The 22721-nt window shown below is 33.2% G+C and overlaps 1 protein-coding gene across 2 annotated transcripts in view; it reads right to left on the reverse strand.

Moving 5' to 3' along the window:
- CDH19 (cadherin 19) overlaps positions 1-22721 on the reverse strand; it is a 103071-nt gene that overhangs the window by 15158 nt on the left and 65192 nt on the right. For both annotated transcript variants that reach the window (XR_011542090.1, XM_008527418.2), the window contains exons 9-10: positions 21589-21710; positions 14381-14502 (exon numbers count right to left, since the gene is read on the reverse strand). Coding sequence is in view for 1 of the 2 variants with exons in the window: in XM_008527418.2 (XP_008525640.2) it covers positions 14381-14502; positions 21589-21710 (244 nt within the window). In the remaining variant the exon portion in view is untranslated. The remainder of the gene's footprint in view (positions 1-14380; positions 14503-21588; positions 21711-22721) is intronic.

Consider the following 22721-nt stretch of genomic DNA (forward strand, 5'->3'; position numbering starts at 1 on the left):
CAGCTTCCCATTTTTTTTTTTTACCTTTTTAAATGTGACTTGAAGAAAATTTGAAATTCTATCATATGTATTTGGCAACACTGCACCAGATAATCTTTTCATCTCAACTAAATTTCCTTCTTTTCAGTAACTCTATTTCATATGTATTTTGTATATTGTTGTGTGGACCTGAGCTTCCGAACACTGTGAAATGATAGTGTGAAAGTAGGAATTTCTTTCTCATTACTGTTTCAAAGTATGCTACTACATGTGTTTCAGTATTAAATGAGATTTTGACTATTGATTTGAGTACTAGGTTTATCATTTTATTATTACTATATTCATTATGTGTGCATTTTGACTTGCTTTATTTCTAGTTCAGAATTTATCTTTAATTTTGCCAAAGGGCTTCTTAGAATCAAATGGACAGTTTATGCATATCTATTTATTACTTTGACACATTGATATAATGGAAAATAATAATAAATTTTAAAATATTTTGTTATCCTCCTAAAAACAACTTTTTTTTCTGGACATCACCTCTTAATACTTTCAGAAATTGTTTTTAATTGTAATTTACAGATGATGTTGACAGCCATACTCTTAATAAGTTTTTTATGTTTGAGTTTGTGTGTAGGTGTTTAATTTCATCATTTTTTGCTATGAGTAAAGCTACTTAAAGTAACTTTGGGAACCCTTCCTAATTTTGAATGCTTTGGGAAAGTTTATATAGCATTGGGAATAGCTGTAACATAATTTTGAAATCGCCCAACTTTACAGATCTCTTGCACTAAAATATTCTCAATAATATTAATGACTACTCTTTTAATCCCATTTTTAAAATTTTTCCTACATTATTTCTTTTGTATTTTGTTTTCTTTTATTCTTTAATCCTGATCTTTTTTTAACTTCATGTTTTGAAATAACTGTAGATGCTCAGGAAATTGTGAGAACAGAGCACAGTCTTGAATACTTCATTCACTAATCCAAGGGTTACAGCTTACATAACTGTAGTACAATATCAATACCAGGAAATTGACGTGGGTCCAATACTGTTAAATGGATTACAGAATTTATTCAGTTATCATCGGTTTTTACATCCGTGTGCGTGTGTGTGTATGAGGGTTTACATGTGTGTGTGTAGTTCCGTGCAATTTGATCCCCTGTGAAGACTGATGTCACCACACCAGGATCAGGATACAGAAGAGTTCCGTAACCATACATGAACTCCTTCGCTCCACCCCTCTACAGTCACACCCACATCCCCACTCCTTCCCTTGTCTCCTGGTCACCACTGATCTGTTCTCCATCTGTACTGTTTTGTCATTGGAGGATGTATCATAAACGGAGTCACAGAGCAGGTGAGGTTTTGAGATTTGCTTTCTTCAGTAAGTATGCTGCCTTTAGGATCCATCATGCTGTGCATGTATCAATAGTTTGTTCCTTTTTATTACTGGGTAGTATTCTATTTTATGAATGCATCATAATCAGTTTAGTCATTCATATGTTGACTGACGTTTGGATTATTTGCAGGTTTTGGCTATTACAAATAAAGTTGCTACGAACATTTGTGTAAATGTTTTCGTATGAACATAAGTATTTATTTTTCTGATGTAAACATTTGTCACACTCTGACCCAAAGTGTGATTATTACGTTACACAGTAAGCCTGTGCTTAGTTTTACAATAAACTGCCAAATTCTTTTTCAGTTTTTATTTCCACCAGCAATGTAGGAAAGATTATTCTTTTTGCATCCTCTCCATCATTCGATGTTGTCACTGGTTTTTATTACTCTGGCCATTCTAGGAGGTGTGTAATGATATCCCATTGCGGTTTTAATTTGCTTTCCCAAATAGCTAATGAAGTTCACCATCCTTTCATGTGCTGATTTGTTTTCTGTAGAACCTCTCAGTGAAATGTCTGGTCAGGCCTTTTGCCCATTTATATTTGGACTGTTGCTTTTTATATAAATGTTGAGTTTTAAGAGCTATTAGTATATCCTGGATACAAGTCCTTTGAGTAATCTTTGGCTTTCAAATATTTTCTTCTAGGCTGTAGATTGTCTTTTAATTATTTTTCATAGTTTTTCATAGTTTTTAACTTTGATGAAGTTAAATTAATACATTTTTCACTTATGGATTGGATTTTTGGGGATATATAAATATAAACTCTTGCCCAGCCACAGCGGGGAAATTTTCCTCCTGTGTTTACTTCTCAAAGTTGTGTAGTTTTAGGTTTACGTTTAAATCTATGACAGGAGGAAATAATTTTCGTATATGGTATGAGATTTAGGTGGAGTTTCCTATTTCCTGCCTAGGAATATTCAATTGCTCCAGCAAAATTTGTTGAAAGACTTAAGAATTTAAATGTAATTATACAGCTGTTCCTCATTAATGCTCATATCATGCATATTTTCAAATGCATTAGAAAACGCAAATATTGTATTATAGAATATGGATTTAAATTTTTACCCCCATTTATCTAATTACTCTTTTTTTGTGATTTGCATACTCAACGTTATCATTTTTCTTGTCTTGCAAATAATAGTTTTGAAATAAAATAATCTGATCAACAAATAAACAAGTATTAAATTACTTCAGAGAGAAAAACAAGTGTAATTTATTGAATTATTGCTCCAGAGATGTAAAAAAACAACTTAATCTGTTTCAAACCAATCAAAGTAAATCAAGAATCTGACAAAATCAAAACTCCAATAAAATAACAAAACCAACCTCAATAATATGTTTATATTGGAGTTTGTAACTTTTCGTTTTTACCTTATAAGTAATGAATTCCTTTAAGCATTGATGAAAGATTTTAACCTGCTCCCACCCTCATCCACAATATATATTGACAGTGCTGTTTCTGTGCAATGTCAGGTGGACACAGACACCTTAGAGCTCATTCTGATCTCTCTAGAAGGGAATGGGCCCATGTTCAGAACTTGTAATGCGTGACACTATTCTTAGCTGTTATTGTCGACATTAACAAAATTACTTGAAATTTAACAAAGACCACGTTTACCCATTTTCTCATTTAATAGTATTTAATCTTTACTAAATCTTTGTAAGATAAGCATTGTACAACGAAAGTTGTATCCTTCTTCCCAAATGAGAAATTGGCATTCAGCTTGGTTAGATTAGCATTTAATTCAGGAAGCTTATGTGAGAGATAGTAAAGTCCTCTTGCCACTGCACCAGGCAATCTTTCTGTTATTGTTACTTACTGTTGTTTTTGATGTTTCGTTCTAACATGAGGGCGAACATTTGGATTAAACCCATGATTTCCTACATACGTGATTTTTAAACAATAATGAAGAATACCAATCAGCCTGTACAATGCCCCCAAATTAACCATAGAAAACAAATGTTCATTGAAATCCTCTGCAAAGGACACTCTTTCTCTCAAAAACACAGAACAAAACAAAATAAAACAAACAAAAACAAAGGACAACGTTTAGAGAATAAATAAAAGGAAGAAAAATTATTTTGCTACCCTGTTCCTTTTTCCCAACTGGTGAAAGAGGCAAATCCATCAAATTTACCCAGACACACTCAGTTATCATTGGAGAGCTGTGGCTATGTATTGCTTCAGACTAAGTTAGAAGTGTAGTAGATAATGCCACTCAAAAAAACAAAAAATAGAGAAGCCTGGGGTAATAAATATGCATCTTTTTTTTTGACTCTTTGGTCACTTTGGGTCCAAGAATGATAATTAGTTGGAAGAAAAATGGCTTATTGTTTGGTTTTCCGATATTCTACCACAGTTAAGCAATCTCTAATAGCCCAAAATAAGTTCACCATTAAAAAATTACCATTCTTTTGGAAAAAAACAAAATCCTATGTAAAATAATCAAGAAACTATTGTATATAATAAAACATGCTTTTAAGACATGTATATCGTCACTGAAATGCATTTGGAAAATTTTTAATTGTTTTAAAATGCTATGCTTTTGCCCTCACACTTACTCATAGATTTACGTTATAAAAAATGAACAAGCAAAGCTCACGGACAGTCTTATCAAGTCTCACACTCATAGTCACATCATAAGCTTTTAAGATACAAGTTTCACAATTCAAAGCATTTGGCCAAATTATTTGTGAATGCAAGTTTTAAAAATTTGATAGTCTTGATGTCAAAATAAAAGTAACAAGGGAAAATGTTGCTCCCAAAGGATGATTTATTGATTGTTCTGGAATCTAATTGCCTAAAATTGTGTTACTTCAAAACTCATTAATCTGGTTGTGCTAATAAACTAGGAGCGAATTTGAAAGACTGCTTTTCTTTTTATTGGGTTTAAGGTTCTTTATTAGGTAATTGGCATTCCAAAACACCCTGGACTTTGGTTGTTATTCCTAAATTAAGTAAAATTATCTATATGCTTAAATTATATTTTTACTCATTTTTACATACTGTGTTGGTATTTTTATACACATAAGTAATTTATCAAACGTTTTCTATAAATCAATTTATGAAAAATTCTCACTCTCTGTGAATAGTAATAGTAGATATTCTATTTTAAAAGACTATATAGTAGAATGTGGTTTCTGAACTGATAGAAAATAAAAAATATATTAATTTCTAGGAACGTGTATTACAGAAAATTATTTGGATAAACCTCAATGAGACCAAGATAACCTGGGAAAAACATTCACATGACAAATAATGAATGTGTCATCTGTACTGCATACAAAGCACCTGGATATTACTTCATTGACAAAGTCATTCATGGTATTTCTGAAAGATCACCTACTTCATTGGTACCAAGGAACCAGCTTTTAAACAAGATGACTTCTTATCAACCAGCAAGTCCTTTTGTATATCAATGACCAAATGACTTTTCCAATTTGCAAATAATTATTTCCCCATCTACCTTTGTCTTTATTTTTACTTACAATTTATCAATCTACTAATAAGGTATAAGGTTTGTTAATACAGTTAATGTAATTGAAAAAATTTACTAAATTTGACACTGCTTTCAAATATTTACTTTTTTGTAGGATTTACTTCTTCATCCACCGTCTTTTAACTGTATGATAGTATCTAATGTATAAAATAGCTTTTCCTTTTTTTGGTATTGTCACCTTTTTGGTTGTTGTTGAGGAAGATTTGCCCTGAGCTAACATCTGTGCCAATCTTCTTTTATTTTGTGTGTGGGTTGGCTCCAGAGCATGGCTGATGAGTGACGTAGGTCCATACCTGGGATCCAAATCTGCAAACGCAGGCCACCGAAGCACAGCATGCCAAACTTAACCACTACGTCGTGGGTCCAGCCCCTGGTATTGTCACCTTTCTATATTTTCCATATTAATTCTATCACATTCAAAGTTAGAGAGTCCTGGACTACTTCTAGGATTCATGTCTATGAGACATTTAGATAAAGTATTTTGACCTAAAACAAATTATTTGCCATAACTTTCTATAGCTTTATACATATATGTGTATAGATATGTACACATACACATATATATGGCAGAACTATCCCGACTAGAGCAGAACTATAAGTGGGATTGTCTTTTGTAATTGGAGGAAAAAAATATCTACCTCTAAATATTTATAATAGTTCTAATTAAAGGAAACCCTTCAAAAAATTATCATATCTATCTTTCTCTAAAATATATTAATTGTAAAAAACTGAGGAAAACAAAGAAATTCACAAAGAAATAACAAAATGAGATTGAGTTTTCCTTAAAGTGGCCTTTAACATTATTAAAAATAAAAGAGAATGAGAAAAAGAGAGCTTGATAGAACAAGAGAGAAGGAGAGCAGAGTTTTTTTTGGTTTATTTGGACTGGAATCCTCATTTTATTTACTGACCATTCCAGCTACATTTATTGCAGTTCCCCACTAAAAATATCATGGAATCTTGGGGAAAAACTCTTTCCAGATTTAGGATAAGAAATATAAAAGATGAGCCTATGTATCAGTCTTGGTCCAAGTAAGGGACAGGAACCACACACTAATGTAAATGGAGGAATTTTAACATAAAGAATCACTAAGCTGTAACAGGAGAGAAACTATAAGATGTAATGAGAACACAAAGGGTACTCCAGGCCTCAGTGAAATTATCAATGACAGACAAACGTACAAGGGAGGCCCTCTCTCCAAGACGAGCTTCAGATCTCCTTGGAGAAGGTGTGGCTGCAGCATCCTGTGTACAAGGCAAAGAAGTTCACTGGGTTGCCTGGGCCAGAGCTAGCCCACATCCTCCAGGCAAGCATGAACAATCCTCCAGGGTACAAAAGGGTTGGTGGATGGAAATGCAGAGGATGTTGGAAGGCCACTGCAGGCCTGGATCACACAACGTCCACTTCGAGAGGGCTGAAAGATCTCATCTGGCCTGGCCTGAGTTGTATGGCTGCCAAGGGACTGAACATTTGGGAAGTTTGGGACTAGTCATGTGGCTAGGAAAAGCACCAATAATATCTCCACATCTCTAGTCGGCTGGACGACTGTGTGGTGTGAGAAAGGGACAAGCAAAAACCCCACACACTGGAACCAGGAAGAGTAATCCTTTTCCTCTTGCAATGTTCATTCAATGTCCTCTATTGACAAGGCTCAAGTTTGCACTCACGATAAAAGAGAAATACTTTAAAGAGGTCAATCCATTAGTACAGTATCACAGCGCAGGTCCTTTTTAAGCAGGTACTGAAGGATGAATGTGCAGCTAGGAAGCAACAAATTAATAAATGGCACAGACTAGAACGTATTGTTGTACCAGAAAGAATGAAAGCAAGCAAAGACTAATAGGTCATGTTTAAAGTACACAGAAACTGATGTGGTCTATTTTCCTTGACATTCTTCAACCATTTGTAACTCTTTTTGTGATGTAGATTTCTTACATTCTTTTGTTTTCTTTGTGTGTGTATGTGTGTGCACATGTGCATGCGCATATGTACGTGTTCTTTAAACTATAATGGTGCTGGGTTTTTTGAGCATCAGAGGCCTGCTCTTTTTAAGAGCAGCGTGAAGAATGCGAGCATGTGGCAGAACAGTGAACTCACTTTGGGATTCTTAATACAAACAAATTCACACCAAGTTGCTTCCTTGACACAAAGTCTCCCCCCAGATTTTGCTATTAAGAAGTTTTGTATTTCTAATTCCAACATTTTCTGTTACATGTTCTCCTCTTTTATTCTTCCCCACCTTCTTAATAGCAATTTTCTTGGAGGGGTCTCAGGCTGAGAGGTGTGTTTGTGATCTGAGGATGCATCTTCCCTTGGTTTAGTCAAGAATTTATACTATGTGTCATACATTTCACAATTTGTGTTTTGATGATGTAATCACTTTATTTTATTGATTGACTATTCTCTATTTTTAAACAGAGTAAAATGCATTTCCTCTGAAAGCTTCTAAACAGAATGCTCTTAATATTTTGCTAATCAGCACCATTTGGTTTTCTTGTCAAGGTTATGGCAAGCAATCATATTACTTTTATTACGCTTTGTAATAAATTTTTATAAAACATTTATATAAGTGTTAAAAACGATATGGTTTCTGTATTTAAACTACTTCAGTTACATAAGATAAGCTTTATTATCTTTTAAAGCAAATATTTTTAGAGACCTTACTCCATTAGTTTTAATGGTCACACATTACTACCTAACTTTTAGGAATGAGTAAGAGATTAACAGCACTTTTGAAAGTTGTTGGTGGCACTTTGGGAGGTACATATTGATATTAGGTGCTGAGTTTTAGTTGTACTTGAAGGAAACCTACACAGTAAATTTCAAACCAGAAATCTGAGGCCTAGTCAGTCTTAATTCCACACATAATATCTGAGGAAGCATATGGTGGAAACAACAATTCAGGAGCTATGAAAGCCCTAACACCCATGTTATTAAATAAGGCATTGTGTGTTAGGAAGAAAGTATCTATGGTAATGCTGGGTATATTGGCAGCAGTCAAATCATCTGTTCATTGATTTCAATTCCTAAATCAAAGTGTATGCAGCAGAGGGACGGGCGATTTTTGGGTTCTCCTTGGATTTGCATGGAGAAAGATTACAAGTAGGCATGCTATGTATCATTCTTTCAGATACTTATAGAACTGAGACTAACTTCCAGATCTGATAGTGACACCTATGAGTCCCCTGAGAATTATTTTGATAATTTCTGGCTTCTTTCCTTCAAGAAAACCTCTGTGACATAGGGCTGACCAATGTGACTGATTCTGAGTTCGAGCAATGCATATCCCAGAAAGGAGGTAAGGATCAGTCAAATTGACCTTACTTTATTTCTGCCCTTAAAATTGTAAATGTAATTCTTTATGAGTACAGAAAGAGAAAAACGTTTATTCCTATTTTTTTGCATTATGCAGTCTTTTTCTTTTTTTTGAGGAAGAATAGCCCTGAGCCAACTATGGCCAATCCTCCTTTTTTTGCTGAGGAAGACCGGCCCTGAGCTAACATCCGTGCCCATCTTCCTCTACTGTATATGTGTGATGCCTACCACAGCATGGCTCAACAAGCAATGCCGTGTCCGCACCTGGGATCCGAACCAGCGAACCCCGGGCCACCAAAGCAGAATGTGTGCACTTAACCGCTGTGCCACCGGGCTGGCCCTGGATAGCCAGTCTTTGAGATTAGAAGGGCATCGTTAAAATCAGCATCATTTTTGGAGATAGATACAAATTATAATCCTGGCTCAATTGCTCATAAGTTACATGATGTTGAAAAATTTACCTAAATTTTTTGAAGCATAATATACACATCTGTAAAATTATAAAAAGTATATTATTCTATAGATTTTCCATATTGCTTTACATCTAACATTTCAGCAGTTCACAAGAGAACTCTATCCACTATATCCACTGGACATTTTTCTTCCTCAGCAAGAGTTTAACTCTCAGTATATCTTTATAGCTCACTGCACCAAAAATTAGTATTTGAGTTTCCTTTTGAGCAGCTCTATATATTGGTATTTCATTTTTTTAAAGTCTTAGACATGTTTCAAATAATAAAGAAATATTTACATATTTTCAAATAAAGAAATTAATCCTATCTTCAATTACTGAATGGGCACATTAGACACTTTTATAAATCTAGGATACATTATGGAAACTTAGTGATATGGTTCTTTTTATTCCTTGAATATTGTGCTATTTCATCATCCTACAAATTATTTCATCATTACTCATGAATTTTTCCCAGTGTTCTTTTAAAAGATTTATATGAAACTTCAACGATGAATGTCCAAGAAGGATGATACAATAATAAGGTAAATCTTCCCACCGCATCAGTCTTCTTCCTTTTCTTTTTTAAAATGTTCCTCAAAGTATTACATCAATGTTCAAAAAGATATAAAAGAACTGATACACTATCTCTTTTTGTCTGATTTTATTTTTCATTGAATACAATTAAAAATTCAGAATTTTTCATTTTACATCCATAATGACATAGAAAATAAAATTGACTGCAGAAGATATTTCATAATTTTTAGATGAATTGGATGAATACCAAAAGCAGAAACCAGCACTATAGACTCAAGATGATGGTGAAACTGATAATGCAAGCAAAATTTCAGACTATTTGTCTTCAGATGAAGATATAACAGATGAATTTTCTCAAAATCAAGAATCAGAGAGTGAACAATATGATTCTAAGGATACAGAGAAAATACAGTAATCATCCGTTCAGTCATTCAACAGGAAGGACTTCAAATAATTTTTCATAAGAATCTGAGCTGTTCTGTTTTGCGAAAAATAAATGTCAGTATTTTTTCACCTTTTATAAAATTTCTGCACCAAAATCTATTTGCTCTATCTTGTAAATGGAAAAGTGCTGAAGGCAGAATATATCCAAATGTGACTTGATGGAAAGAGATGCAATAGAATTTCTTTTTAAGTTTGTTATTCCATTTGCTGTTTATAAATCTAAAGATTAAATGCTTTGTAATCATAGAGCAAAGAAAACAGCCATTCTTCCTTCAACAAAAATATGAGTTGTAAAAGAGTTTTAAACCTTCTGGAAGCATTATATATTGACAAATATTTTATTAACATTTGACCAAGAAGGCCATAACATTCCCCTCAGATTGACTCAATTTTAGACAGATTTTCTCCTGACTAGAGGTTCCTGACCTCCATTTTCTTGGAGCATTTACACCAGAAAACTTATAATTGCAAATTCTTTCTCTGCCCTTTGTAATGCAGATAAATCTTCTCCCCAAATCTCCCCATTTTATAATGCAGGATGGTCTTTCCCTAGAACCTGGAAACCAAGTGTTGAAATGTAATCATCAAGAAAGATAGAGCCCTGTCTCCCAGTCTCTGTAGGAGGGTAGAAGCCTAACTTGCGTAAGAACCAATTTGCAGACACAGAAGGTGTAACTACATTGACCAATCTCCCTCCTGATGTGTCCTCCAGTCCTTTTCCACTAGTTCACCGCAGTGCTTGAAAACCCTCCTGCCTTTTGTTTCAGCAGAGTTAAGCTCATCCCTCCCACCTACTGCAGCAGTCTTGACCCTCATTGCAATAATCTTGAATCACATCCTCCTTATCCTTCTTAGTAACTGTCCGGTGCAATTTCTCTTGGCCACATTTTAATAAAGTCGTTTTGCACTGTCACTATTTATATTGCTATGAATTATTTATAAAATTACTTATTTTTAAAGTGTAAAGTTGCCCATATGGTAAAATACGAAAGTATTTTTTTTTTCTTGGACTAGCAAGAATTAAGGCTATTGACACTGCCTCTTTCAAAAACTATCAACTCCATGAATGTTAATGCCCAAAATCTTCCCGTTCCTTCCTACATCACTGGTCGTACCTAGTCGGCCTCCTTTGCAATCTTCCCTTCCTTTACCAAATCCTTAAATATTACTGTTCCCAAAGGCTCTGTCCTATGTCTTTTCATATTCTCACTTTATATTTACTTCCTGGGTGATGCTATATATTTTGTTAACTACAAATACTCTAGTAAGTCCAAAATTTCTACTGTTAAATTTAACAGAATCTTTTCTTTTCTGCTTTTATCTGACCTGTAAGCAGCAAACAAAACAGGTAACAACTCCATCCTCCCAGGAGCACTTTCTTTATCTTGTTTCTAGGTCGCCACACTCTCCTGGTTTGCTTCTTACAAATTTTGTTTTCTGGTTTTTCCTCAAGCCCCAAACACTTAATATTGTAGTCCACGTCTCAGTCTTTAGGCTTATTCTTTTCTCTGTCCACATATTCTCCTTAAGGGATCTCACCAAGGCTTTAAATAGCATGTATAAGGCCGACAAATTCAAATGAATATCTCCAGAGAATTATAGAAAAAAATACCATTGTTTTGAGAAATAGTGTCTTCATGTTCTGTTCATTTATTCAATTAGTTATTATTGGGAGCCACACTGCATGTTATCAATGATATCAAAATAAACTCTCTCATTGTTCGCAAGTATCTTATAATCTAGAAAACATGAACAACTAGAGATTACTTATTTGACAAATGTATAAGATCTATTTAAACTAGGAACAGAGACAATTGCAAAATATAGTGGTTACATGCATGGATTCTGATGCCAGCACTTAAGTTAAAACATTTCTCTGTCTTTCCTCAGGACTTCTCTGAGCCTCAATTTCTTCACTCATAAAGTGAGGCATGCAATATATTTTCCTCACATACTTTTTTGAGAATTAAATGGGTTAATGTTCAGAATGTTGCTAGAATCATGTCTGGAACACTGTAAACATACATTTGTTTAAAAATGATTTGATTATTTATGTGATATTGAAGTTCAGTTTTGCGAGTTAGTTAAAATTTTCCTAGGAATAGACAGAGGCATTTCAGAAAGAAGGGTTCATATGAGAAAAACTATAAAGTGGAAAGTGTAGTCTACATTTTGACAAACAAGCAGTTCAGAGTGTGAACAAGATGATTTTTTTTTAAAGCAGGATAGATAAAATTGTGACCAAATCAAAGAGAGTGCTAAATACCAGGCCAGCAAGTTTTGCACTTTTATGTGCTGGTTTTGGGAAAGCTATTGAAGTTTTTGAGCATTGAAGTCAGAAAACTGTGCTGTAGGAAATTTCATCTGCTCTGCCCTCTGCTATCAATTCATCTGTGCCTAATTCCCAAAGCTTTCTATGATTGTGGTGTCACTGTTGGTAATCAGTGAGTAGAAAAAATACATATTGTTTCTCAAAAAAGGTGAATATTCCACCACATTACAAACATACTGCCTGCTGAATTCTTGCTTAGGAGCCAGGATCTCCTGAAAAGAATGAGAGATCCACTCAGTCTGTCAAGATATGAAAGAACTCTAATGCAATAGTGAATGTATTACTAGGAATGTATATGTCCGTCTTTTCACATGATGCAAGTTGAAAAGGTTATTACCAACACTGTTAATTATAATTGTTATTATCAACAGCTGAGGACTTAGAATAAATGGTCCAGTGTGATCTTTGGTATTAAGTAGCATCATCCTAGAAGTATTTATCACCCAGGGCGAGAACTCTGGTCTCAAGGCTCTTATCAGATAAATTGTGTTGCCTTCCCAAATCTTCTGCCAGCTCAGTCCAGGTGAGACTACTGAACACTCACCTTTGTTGGGTAAGTGGATTTACCCAGGACGTTTACAGAAACAAGTCTATAGAAGATGAAGTAAATTAAGCCTATGTTTTTAAGATTGGAAATAGGTTATCTAATCAATGGGATACTCTGAATACATTCATATTTATGTAAACTATATAAAATAATATACTCATTACAAGTTCTATACTTTAAATTTGATATAAATAATTAAATAACTATAAAACATAATTGTACTTATAATAATTAGAAATATATAATTTACCTTAAATATGTAAATGTAATATGTATAGCTTAGAAAATTGTAAGATCAATTACGTCCAAAATTACTTGAATTTTAAGAAAATGAGTTTACTACATTTAAACTATCCTTTATTAGATTCACCAGAATTATTTTGGCGATTTTTAAAAAATTGCTTATTGATATGTCGAGGTCACAAGATATGTTTGAAATGTTCAGAAAATCAGATACGTTAAATTCCTAAATATATAAGCTATTTATAATGCCAAGGTCAAAGAAATGTCTAGGCCTAGTTTCTAGAGGAGCCATAGGTCCCGGTTCACCTGCACTCTGCTTTTGCAATTCCTTCTTCCCTATGCTGCAGGTCCACAGGTTTCTAAAGGAGTATGCTTTTGGATTGAGGGGGCAGTGCCACGCAGAAGAGAATCTCTGAGAGTTTTATACTCACCTTTAGGTTTATCAAAAACCCTAGGTCCTAACCCAATCAAAAGAAGTAGTTTAAGTTTAAATTCATTTATGTATTTCTAATCACTTTATTATTACTTTCAAAAATACTTTTAGAAATACTTAGAAGATTTGAGTTATTTCCAAAATAAAATGTATTCTGACATAACCATAGCCAAATAAATTTCACAAGATATTTTAAGAATCATTGCTGATTTCCAATATGTTATGGTTGAATAAGCCTAACAACTAAGGTATACCTATTTCTTAAGATATGCCTATTTCTTACCATATTAGGAAATTGAACATAAAGCATAGTGTAGGCTACTACGATTTATTGGTAGAAAATTATAATTTGCACTTTTGTAGAGCTCAAATTGTCTCCAGACAGCTTTGTTGATAAATTCAAGTCTAGTTAGAATAATGAAGTTCATAGTATACATATACATTTATTCAGTATTCTAAAAACTGGTTTATAAATTTTGAAAAATTTTCTGTGACATTTGGTAGGCTTCTACATCCTCAAAGGACACCTAAGAAAAATGTGAGGCTATCGTGTACTGGAACGGAGAAATATTCAAAGAACAATCTGATTTAAACTCTAAATTTCACAAATGAAAAAGGTGAGCTTCACATGAGAAAATGTGCGAAATAAATTGTGAAGTAATGATGATGTATTTCAAAATGAGTATGCTCTCATAAGGTTTACATACTTAGTAATTTATTTGAAATTGAGTTTCATTTGTAGTAGTATGTCTGATACAGCGGTTATAAGCCACAGAAGAATTCCAGCTCTTTCTTTCCATGTGCTTATGCTTATATATCATTTTATCTTTATTGTCATCATGGATGAAAAAATAAAAGTTAATTACAATTATTTAATCTATAGAATTACAAAATATTTTCTTCTTTATTGTATTGACCAAGTATAAAGAATTTACCATTGAATCCCTAGTGTTCGCAGATTTTTCAAACACTTAAGGAATTTGGAAGTGGAAAACTTGACGTTTACATTTATTTTTTTAAAAAAGAAAGAAATTTAAATTACACAGAACTTACAACATAAACATAAAAGTGTGTAATTAATGTAGCTAAATAAAGCTTATTTTTGTCATTTCAGAATGGAATACATAGCAAAAGTTATTATACATAATATATGGCAATGTTTAGACGTCAGCAATTTATTATGGGTTCTTACCTGCCCAGAGGCTGCATTTTCACAAACGAAAGTCTCATAGTATTCAGAGAACTCAGGAGGGTGATCATTAATATTCAGAACTTGCACATACACAGGGACTGCAGAAATCTGTTGTACATTGTCTGCAAATTGAATAAACAAAATAAAATAAAGAAGATTAATGCTGTTTTTCGGGGAAAGGTCATGAAAACTGCACTTAGGTTGTGTGGAATACTTTTACTTTATGCGAATAAAAGCTATCTGAAGACAGTATCTCCATATAATTAATATATTCATCAACAATACAGCCTAGGGAAAAAACATTCTTCTCAATGCATTCAATTCAACCAACATTTATTGAGTGCCTTGTGCCTGCCATAGACTGCAGGAGCTGATGAGGAAAAGCAGTAAGGAAGTCAGGTATATGGGCAATTTTCTAGAATCCAGGAACTATTGAATGTGTTTGTACTAACTCATTTAATACTGATGAATATATGTATTACTTTTCTCACCAACTTTACAGATAAAAACATCAAGAAAGCATTTAGTTTTACAGATTATAGTTAAATGATTTGCCTAAAGTCACAGCTGAAGTGGACAAGGCAGTTAAGAAGCCAGTAATCAGTGCCCTTAGATGATGGCATTGTTCAGCGTAGTTTTTAAAAACAAGACTGGACGTGGTATAATGATCTCAATACATTTTAAAATAAAAGAATTATAATAATATCTAGGCAAAATTTTATGTATATATTCAGTTGGAAAGATTTTTCTTAAGTGAGCCAAGAAATACGGAAATCATGAAGAAATAGGAAGATATAGTTAAACACAATTTTTTTTTGATGAAGATTAGCCCTGAGCTAATATCCGTGTCAATCTTCCTCCACTTTATATGTGGTTTACTGCCACAGCATGGCTGATGAGTGGTGTAGGTCCACACTCAGGATCTGAACCTGCGAACCTGAGCCGCAAAAGTGGAGTACACTCAAACTTAACCACTACGCTATGGGGCTGGCTCCCAAATACATTTTTTAAATGGCAAAACAAATGTAAGAAGAGCAAAGACAAAACAACAGTGATCTGCAAAAATGTTTGCATCACAAGATGAAATATTCACAGTTCTGATATTCAAATCCTGACAATTGATTTGAGAAAGAAAATTCAGGGAAAGAAAATCACAAACTAGAACTTCACAGATGAGAAAATTATAATGATCTCTAACAGGGTTTCTCATCCTTGTCACTATTGGTATTTTGGACTGGATAATTCTTGTTTTGGGGGGTTGTCTTGTGCAGTGTAGGATGCTTAGCAGCATCCCTGGCCTCTAAAAGCTAATGCCAGTAGAATCCCCACCCTAGTGGTAATGACCAAAATTGTCGTCCAATGTTGTCAAAGACACCCTGGGGGCAAAGCTGACTACAGCTGAGATATGTTCCTCTATCATAATATTCACAAAGGCTCTTGCTCACCAGAAGAGGGGAGATTGATGATTTAGTCCATGTGATTTGTGTTAATTATGAAAAACAACCAGTGATGGTGGAGAAAACTTTTCTAAAACCTACTTTGGCAATTGATAGCAAAAATTAAACTACACGTATCTTTGACCAAGTAATTAGTTTTGGAAAACTTATGCTACAGTTCAAGGCAACAGTGTATAAAAGCACATGATCCAATTTATTTATCCCAGAATTGCTTGCATCACACCCAAATGACTGGATACAACCCAAATATATAGCAAAATGGAACTGACAAAAATAAGTTACAACCATACTATGAAATTCTGTGTGCTGATTAAAAATAAGTGAGTCACTGTAACACATTTATTAATATTGTAAGCTTTAAAATTGGACTACTCGGATTCTTTCCTTTTTTGGAGGAAGATTAGCCCCAAGCTAACATCCACCACCAATCCTCCTCCCTTTGCTGAGGAAGATTGGCCCTGAGCTAACATCCACACCCATCTTCCTCTGTTTTACATGTGGGATGCCTGCCACAGCATGGCTTGATAAGCAGTGTGTAGGTCCACACCTGGGATCCAAACCACTGAACCCCAGGCTGCCCAAGCAGAGCCCACAAACCCAACTGCTATGCCACTGGGCAAACCCCTGGACTACTTGGATTTTAATCTTGGTTCTCAATTTGAGAGAAATGCTTAACCACTGTTTGTTTGGTTAGTTTTCTGTAAATGGAAATGATACTGGTGACTACTTTATAGATCTAGTCTAGAGATTCAATGAATTAACACACGTAAAGCATCCAGATTACAGAGCACATAAGTGGAGCAATAAATATCAAATGTTACTTTATTTTATCTACTAACCAGAAGTTATAGATATGATTTTTTTGTGAAATGATAAAAAAGCAAGTGGTAGCATAATATATTGTGTAATTATATTTTATTATTTCAAATCTTTCTCTCTCTCTCTATCTCTTTTTTTGTTTGTTTGTTTGTTTGTTTGAGGAAGATTGGCCCTGAGCTAACATCTGTTGCCTATCTTCCTGTTTTTGCTTGAGGAAGATTGGCCCTGAGCTAACATCTGTTCCAATATTCCTCTATTTTGTGTGTGGGACACCACCACAGCATGGCTTGATGAGCAGTGTGTGGGTCCACACTCAGAATCCGAACCGGTGAACCCCAGGCTGCCAAAGCAGAGCATGTGAACCTAACCACTACACCACCAGGCTGGTCCCTCTTTCTTTCTTTAATTAAAAAAGCCATGGAAGGGAGCATACATTAATGAGCGGGAAGAGGGACGTTCTTTTATTTGTCTTAATGCCTTTATTTATAATCCACAGGTCATTTTGTTAATGAAAAATTATATTTGCAATTGTAGTTTGGCCACATACAAATTAAAAAAAAAAAAGAGGCTTAGTTTTCTCTGTTGAAAATAAGGGAAACAACTTTCTCTCCTTCCTCTTCTTAGAGCAGTTACATTAGAAAACTTGTAACTTCTTTCTCTATCCTTATGAAAAGTATGTAAATCTTTTAAATGCTAAGTAAACCTCTTGCCAGCTTTGAAGCCCAGGCTTGTCTTCTCAAGTACTGGGAACCATCTCTTTGAAATGTAATCATCCAGGAAGATGGTACACTGCCCTCCCAGTTTCTCTGCAAGTGTAGGAGCCTAAACGTCACCAAAGGCTTTCACCCAAGTTGCAAACTACCTCTTGTCATAAAGGTATGAATAGTTTAATTTTCATTTGAATAAGGCCAATCAGCAAATACAAATGGTCCCTCCAACTACTTAGTGAATTTAGGATGAACTATCTCTGACAAATTGTGTTAAGTCCTCCTACTTGAAAGCTAATAATTGTTTATCCTGAGAAGGTGCATGGAATGGACTGTGTCTGCTGCTGTATACAAAGGTGAATTTTCTTTCTGTCTTAGCAATCTCTTAGCGACTTCCTGTGATGCACATCACATTCTGGTTTAATGCTTTTCAATTATAAAACTGTTTTCTCTTTATTCCACTTTTGTGGAAAGGTTTTCTGGTTTAGGATGAGATTTTGTTTATAATTACTTTGGCCAATAAATAACAGTTTTACTTATGATAGAAATTGCAATTTCTGATTAATTGAATATTAAAATCCACAAGGTTTATTGCACAACAGAAAAGTCCATGGCCTTCAGTAAATACTGAAACCATTAGAAATTATCCTTTCAAAACTCTCCTGTATTTTGTTACATTCAGGATGAAAATAAATAAAACATTAAAATATGAAAAGGTATTTCTAAAGATTTCAAAATGGAATTATTCAAAATTAAGGCTCATATTTTTTATGGTTTAAACACATAATATATCACCATAGAACAACTTTTTGCTTAAGTAAGTAAATTCAAAAGAGTATTTCAGATCCAAAAAAATTTAGGGAAAATTACTAAGAAATTCATTTAAAGTTTTTATATTTTTCCTGCAAAATTTGTTTAAAATTAAGTTCAAATTAAACCTTTGGCATGACTGTACAAAATATTCATATATCTTCACAGCTTCGTTTTAGACTAGTCAGTAATTTTATTCACTTAGCTGGCATGCTGATAAATAGCCTGGTGCTTAATTTGGGAAGCTTTCCGAGAAAAAGACTTAGCACAAATAACTTCACCTGCTGGGAAAACAAACATTAAGCGGAACATCTCTTTCTTATAATCAGCAAAACTCTTATGCTGCAAGCTTCAAGGTAGTATCACATGCAGGGTTTTTTTTTCTTTTCTTTTCTTTCTTCCTCTTTTTGCTTGAGGAAGATTGTGCCTGAGCTAACATCCATGCCAATCTTAATCTACTTTGTATGTGGGACACTGCCACATCATGGCTGGATGAGTGGCATGCAGGTCCGTGCCCAGGTTCCAAACCCATGAAGCTCAAGCTGCCAAAGTGGAGAATGTGAACTTAACCAGTACTCCGGCCCCAGCAAATGTTCTTATAACAACCTGGTGTGATGCTCTCTTTTCCATTCTTCAAGTGGTTTGTTTATATTACTACACAGACTTCAATGGTCAGTTATTTTTGATACTGACATCACACTGATAAGAAATTTGCACGTAAAAATATTTTCTCCAAAATTGTTCTAAAATGACCTTAATGATGTAGATTTAAAAATTAAAGAGAAAAGAAAAAAATACATGAAAATTGGTTACTCAATCTTGCAAAAGCTCTTTCTAACCACTTTTCTCCTAAAATGAAACAAAAATTTTCAAAAATATATCTTCAAAGATAAGTGAAATGAACATTAACTTAGTGGGTTTCTGAAAATACTTATCTAATTATATTTTACTTTGAAATTTCATCCCCCATTCTGTAACTTTTCAGCCCTATCATAAAAATAATAATGAGAATATCAAATATCAAATCTCTTTAGCTATTTTTTTTAACTCTTAGAAAACGAATTATATAGTACCAGGAGCAGATCTGCATGAACTGTATAATTGTCACACTTGATAAAATTTCTAAAATCACTTTTCTCTGAAACAGTGATTAAACTCCTACGTGCTAAATTCTATGTAAAATAAATAAACATTCAGTTTGCCTTTCACAGGCATTTAATTTTTTTCTTTGGTATTTTTAGCTTTTTATTTATAAATTATTTTTTAATACAATATTCAATAATCAAACAAATTGTAAGTTTAAAAATTTACTAAATAAATTGATAGTTTTTGCTTCAAGAGATCACCTTCAATGTTGATCTAATCACATTTTGTGAAATTCTGTATCTAAAATTACATATCTACTTTTATTAAATCTCACGTTTTATTCTATTTTTCCCTTGAATTTTTCACTTTGAAGGCTTATTTACTTGTTTTGCCTCAAGAGAATATAAAATGTTTTCAAGTCCATTAATTAATTTTTTAAAATGTTACATGTATTTTGTTTTACTATCTGCAAATATAAAATGATAATTGCAATATAAATATATTCTGGCTTTACCGTTTCAAGAGCACATTTATTTTTTAAAATAATCACACTGTTAACATACTTCAGCACAACAGGACCATATTCTTTAAAATTTATTCAAAAGTGGAATCATCTCGTGAACTCCCCTTCACTCAGAAAGACCCAATGAATAAAAGCTTTTTGCTTTTAGAATAAGCACCTTTGTGTTTTCTGACACCAAAAGCCTTGGCATTTCTTCTGTTGCAGCCAACATTTATTTCCTTGTAATATTTGCTCCCCATCCTTTATTGTTTAGTTAAATGGAAAACTCAAGAGCCAGACCCAGTCCTCCTGCAGTGTTTCCATAGAGCTATTCAATGCACCACAAAAAATACACAAGTTGCTTTCCACACTGCTGTATCACCAGCAAACTGTTCACTAAAGTGAGGCATGAGATACATGTTTAATGCTTTCAAAAAACAAGCCAAGAATGTAAACAAGATTATTAGAATTCTATGCAAAATCAGTTATATGAAAGGATGTATTCTAAAACATTTCATATTCACAAATTTACTCCTTTACTATACTATATTAAATTTATGGGCTAAATAATGGGAATGATTTTGATAATTTTTACATTGTGTTATATCTATTTCTTTGAGTTTGAATTAATACAATTATTTAATAAATGATTGATTGATAATTTTGAAGACACTATCCAAGCGATAAATCAGGATGATTTTATCTACTTTTTACAATCTGAAAATGGAATCATTTGCCTATCTCTGAAAAAACCTGGTCACTCCTAATGAAGATGTGACAATCAGCACAGCTGACACTATGAGTTTAATTTGAAAATGTGTTACTGTTTTTGTGATGTACAATCAATAAATTTTTTTTTGTTTGAATCCTTCATATTATTTCCCATAATTTCATTGAAATATGACTATTTTTAAATGCCTAAGTTTTAAAAGCCTGCCTTGGAGTGTCACCTTGTCTCTAATGTGCAAGACTATTAACATTTTATTCTAGAAACAGAACAAGGCACAGCCATTCAGTGCTTGACTTCTAAAGTAGTCTCCTTATGGACTAACAGAGTCAGTCTAACCTGATTATGGTTAAATGGTACAACATTACTAGTTAATTTTAAATTATTTAAAATTTAAAATCTTAATTTCCACTCATTAGTTTTACTACCATTTGTATGTTAGTAAAACATGTACACCATTAAACTTCTCTCTAAATTAAAAATTTTGCTCTAATAGAAAGATTCCAATGAAATAATCATTATAACTTCTTTCCACCTATAACTATCTCTTATGAGTGGATATTTTCTTTGGAATGTAGAAAAGACTTTCTTTGTTCATTAAAATCATAACTTAAAAAGGAACCCTTAAAGAACATAAATATATATATATATATATATATATATTTAATATATATATATAATATAGTCCAGTAAGAAAAAAATTGAAAAATTTATATTCAATTTTTATATATTGATATGAAAATGTATCCATGAAAATGTCCTAAGAACATACAATTATATAACAAATAAGTTTTGGAATTTCAGGTGATTTTCATTTCATTCTTTTGTTTTTCTGAATTTTCCATGACTTGTTGCTTGCATGAAACATTATTTATTGTCATAATAAAAAATATTTTAAAAGATATTTAATAGCAAGTATATAAACAAGCTGTAATAAGAACGAACATTAAAGTAATAAAATACATGTATGAATTGACATAAAATGTCATTTAACTCTCATTCCAACAACATTTTAAGCTAGCTTTTGTCACTACATAGAGATTATTGAGTGGTTTAAAAAATATGGTGAACCAACTTGTGGTTCCCAAAGGAGTACTTACATTTCTCTGTGGCTGTAACGCTGAGGTTGTACCAAGCGCTAATCTCTCGATCAAGAGGGTTAGTTGCGATGATTGTGCCATTGTCATCAATACTGAACACTTTGCTTCTGGTAACAGAATACCTGCACCAAAAAAGAATTCCTTAATTTTATTATTTTCTCTGTATAACAGTGATACATAACACTCTTTTAAAGTAATAAGACAAATTAGCAAATACATGCTCAGCATAACTAATGTAGGCTGAACAATTTTCAAAAGGTGCATTCATATATTTCAGATTCAACTCAATGGAGATAGAAAAAAAATGACCTCAGATTTAAATTGATGTATGCCAAATCTAAACACGTCACTCATTCTCATTCCCAAGAGAGAATTTTAATAAGTTAAAAAGAAATGGTTTAAAAGAAATGGCAAAATGCCATTTGCAAAGTGAAGAGAAGTACAAATAAATAGGGGTAAAAATTAGTGCTTATGAACCCTTGTTTCATCCACTGAAGCAACGTAAACCATACCTTCAGCCTAAACTGCTGTGGGTCTCTTTCCTACAACACATACATAGCTGCTTGCTAAATCTGTGCATCATATTATGATTACTTGATTGCTGACATATGAAAATGTTTTTGTTGTTTAAAGGAAATAATTTGATAATATTTAATAAAACATTATATACATATGTATATATATATCTCTGTCTCAGAAGTAAGGATGGAAGACCTAATGTGCTGTTAGATCATGCAGGGGAAGAAGCCAGATAATAAAATTCCCTCATGCAAAAGCCTAGAAAATGATCTAAACTCCACAATGAAAGAAGCCTTTGAAGCACTCAGCATGTCCTATCTGCTTGGAAATGATTCATAATAAAAATTACAGAAGACTAATAACTAGGATGCAGTCATGGCTTCTCATTACATGTAAATTCCCGAAGACTTTGATGAGACATCAATGAGGTTTGCCATAATTATGCAGCGAAAGATGAGAATATTTAATCTTGAATTGACAGGTCTCTAAAAATATCACACTAATTTGTGGCTTGGTGTTCAGGGGAGACTTAAAATAGAAATTACAGAGAATTAAGCTGTAGAGGAATTCAGCTTTTACTCTACTCATTTTTAAACCTTTCTAGTAATTTATTT

This window comes from Equus przewalskii, chromosome 7 (assembly GCF_037783145.1).
Source record: "Equus przewalskii isolate Varuska chromosome 7, EquPr2, whole genome shotgun sequence".
Taxonomy (NCBI): domain Eukaryota; kingdom Metazoa; phylum Chordata; class Mammalia; order Perissodactyla; family Equidae; genus Equus; species Equus przewalskii.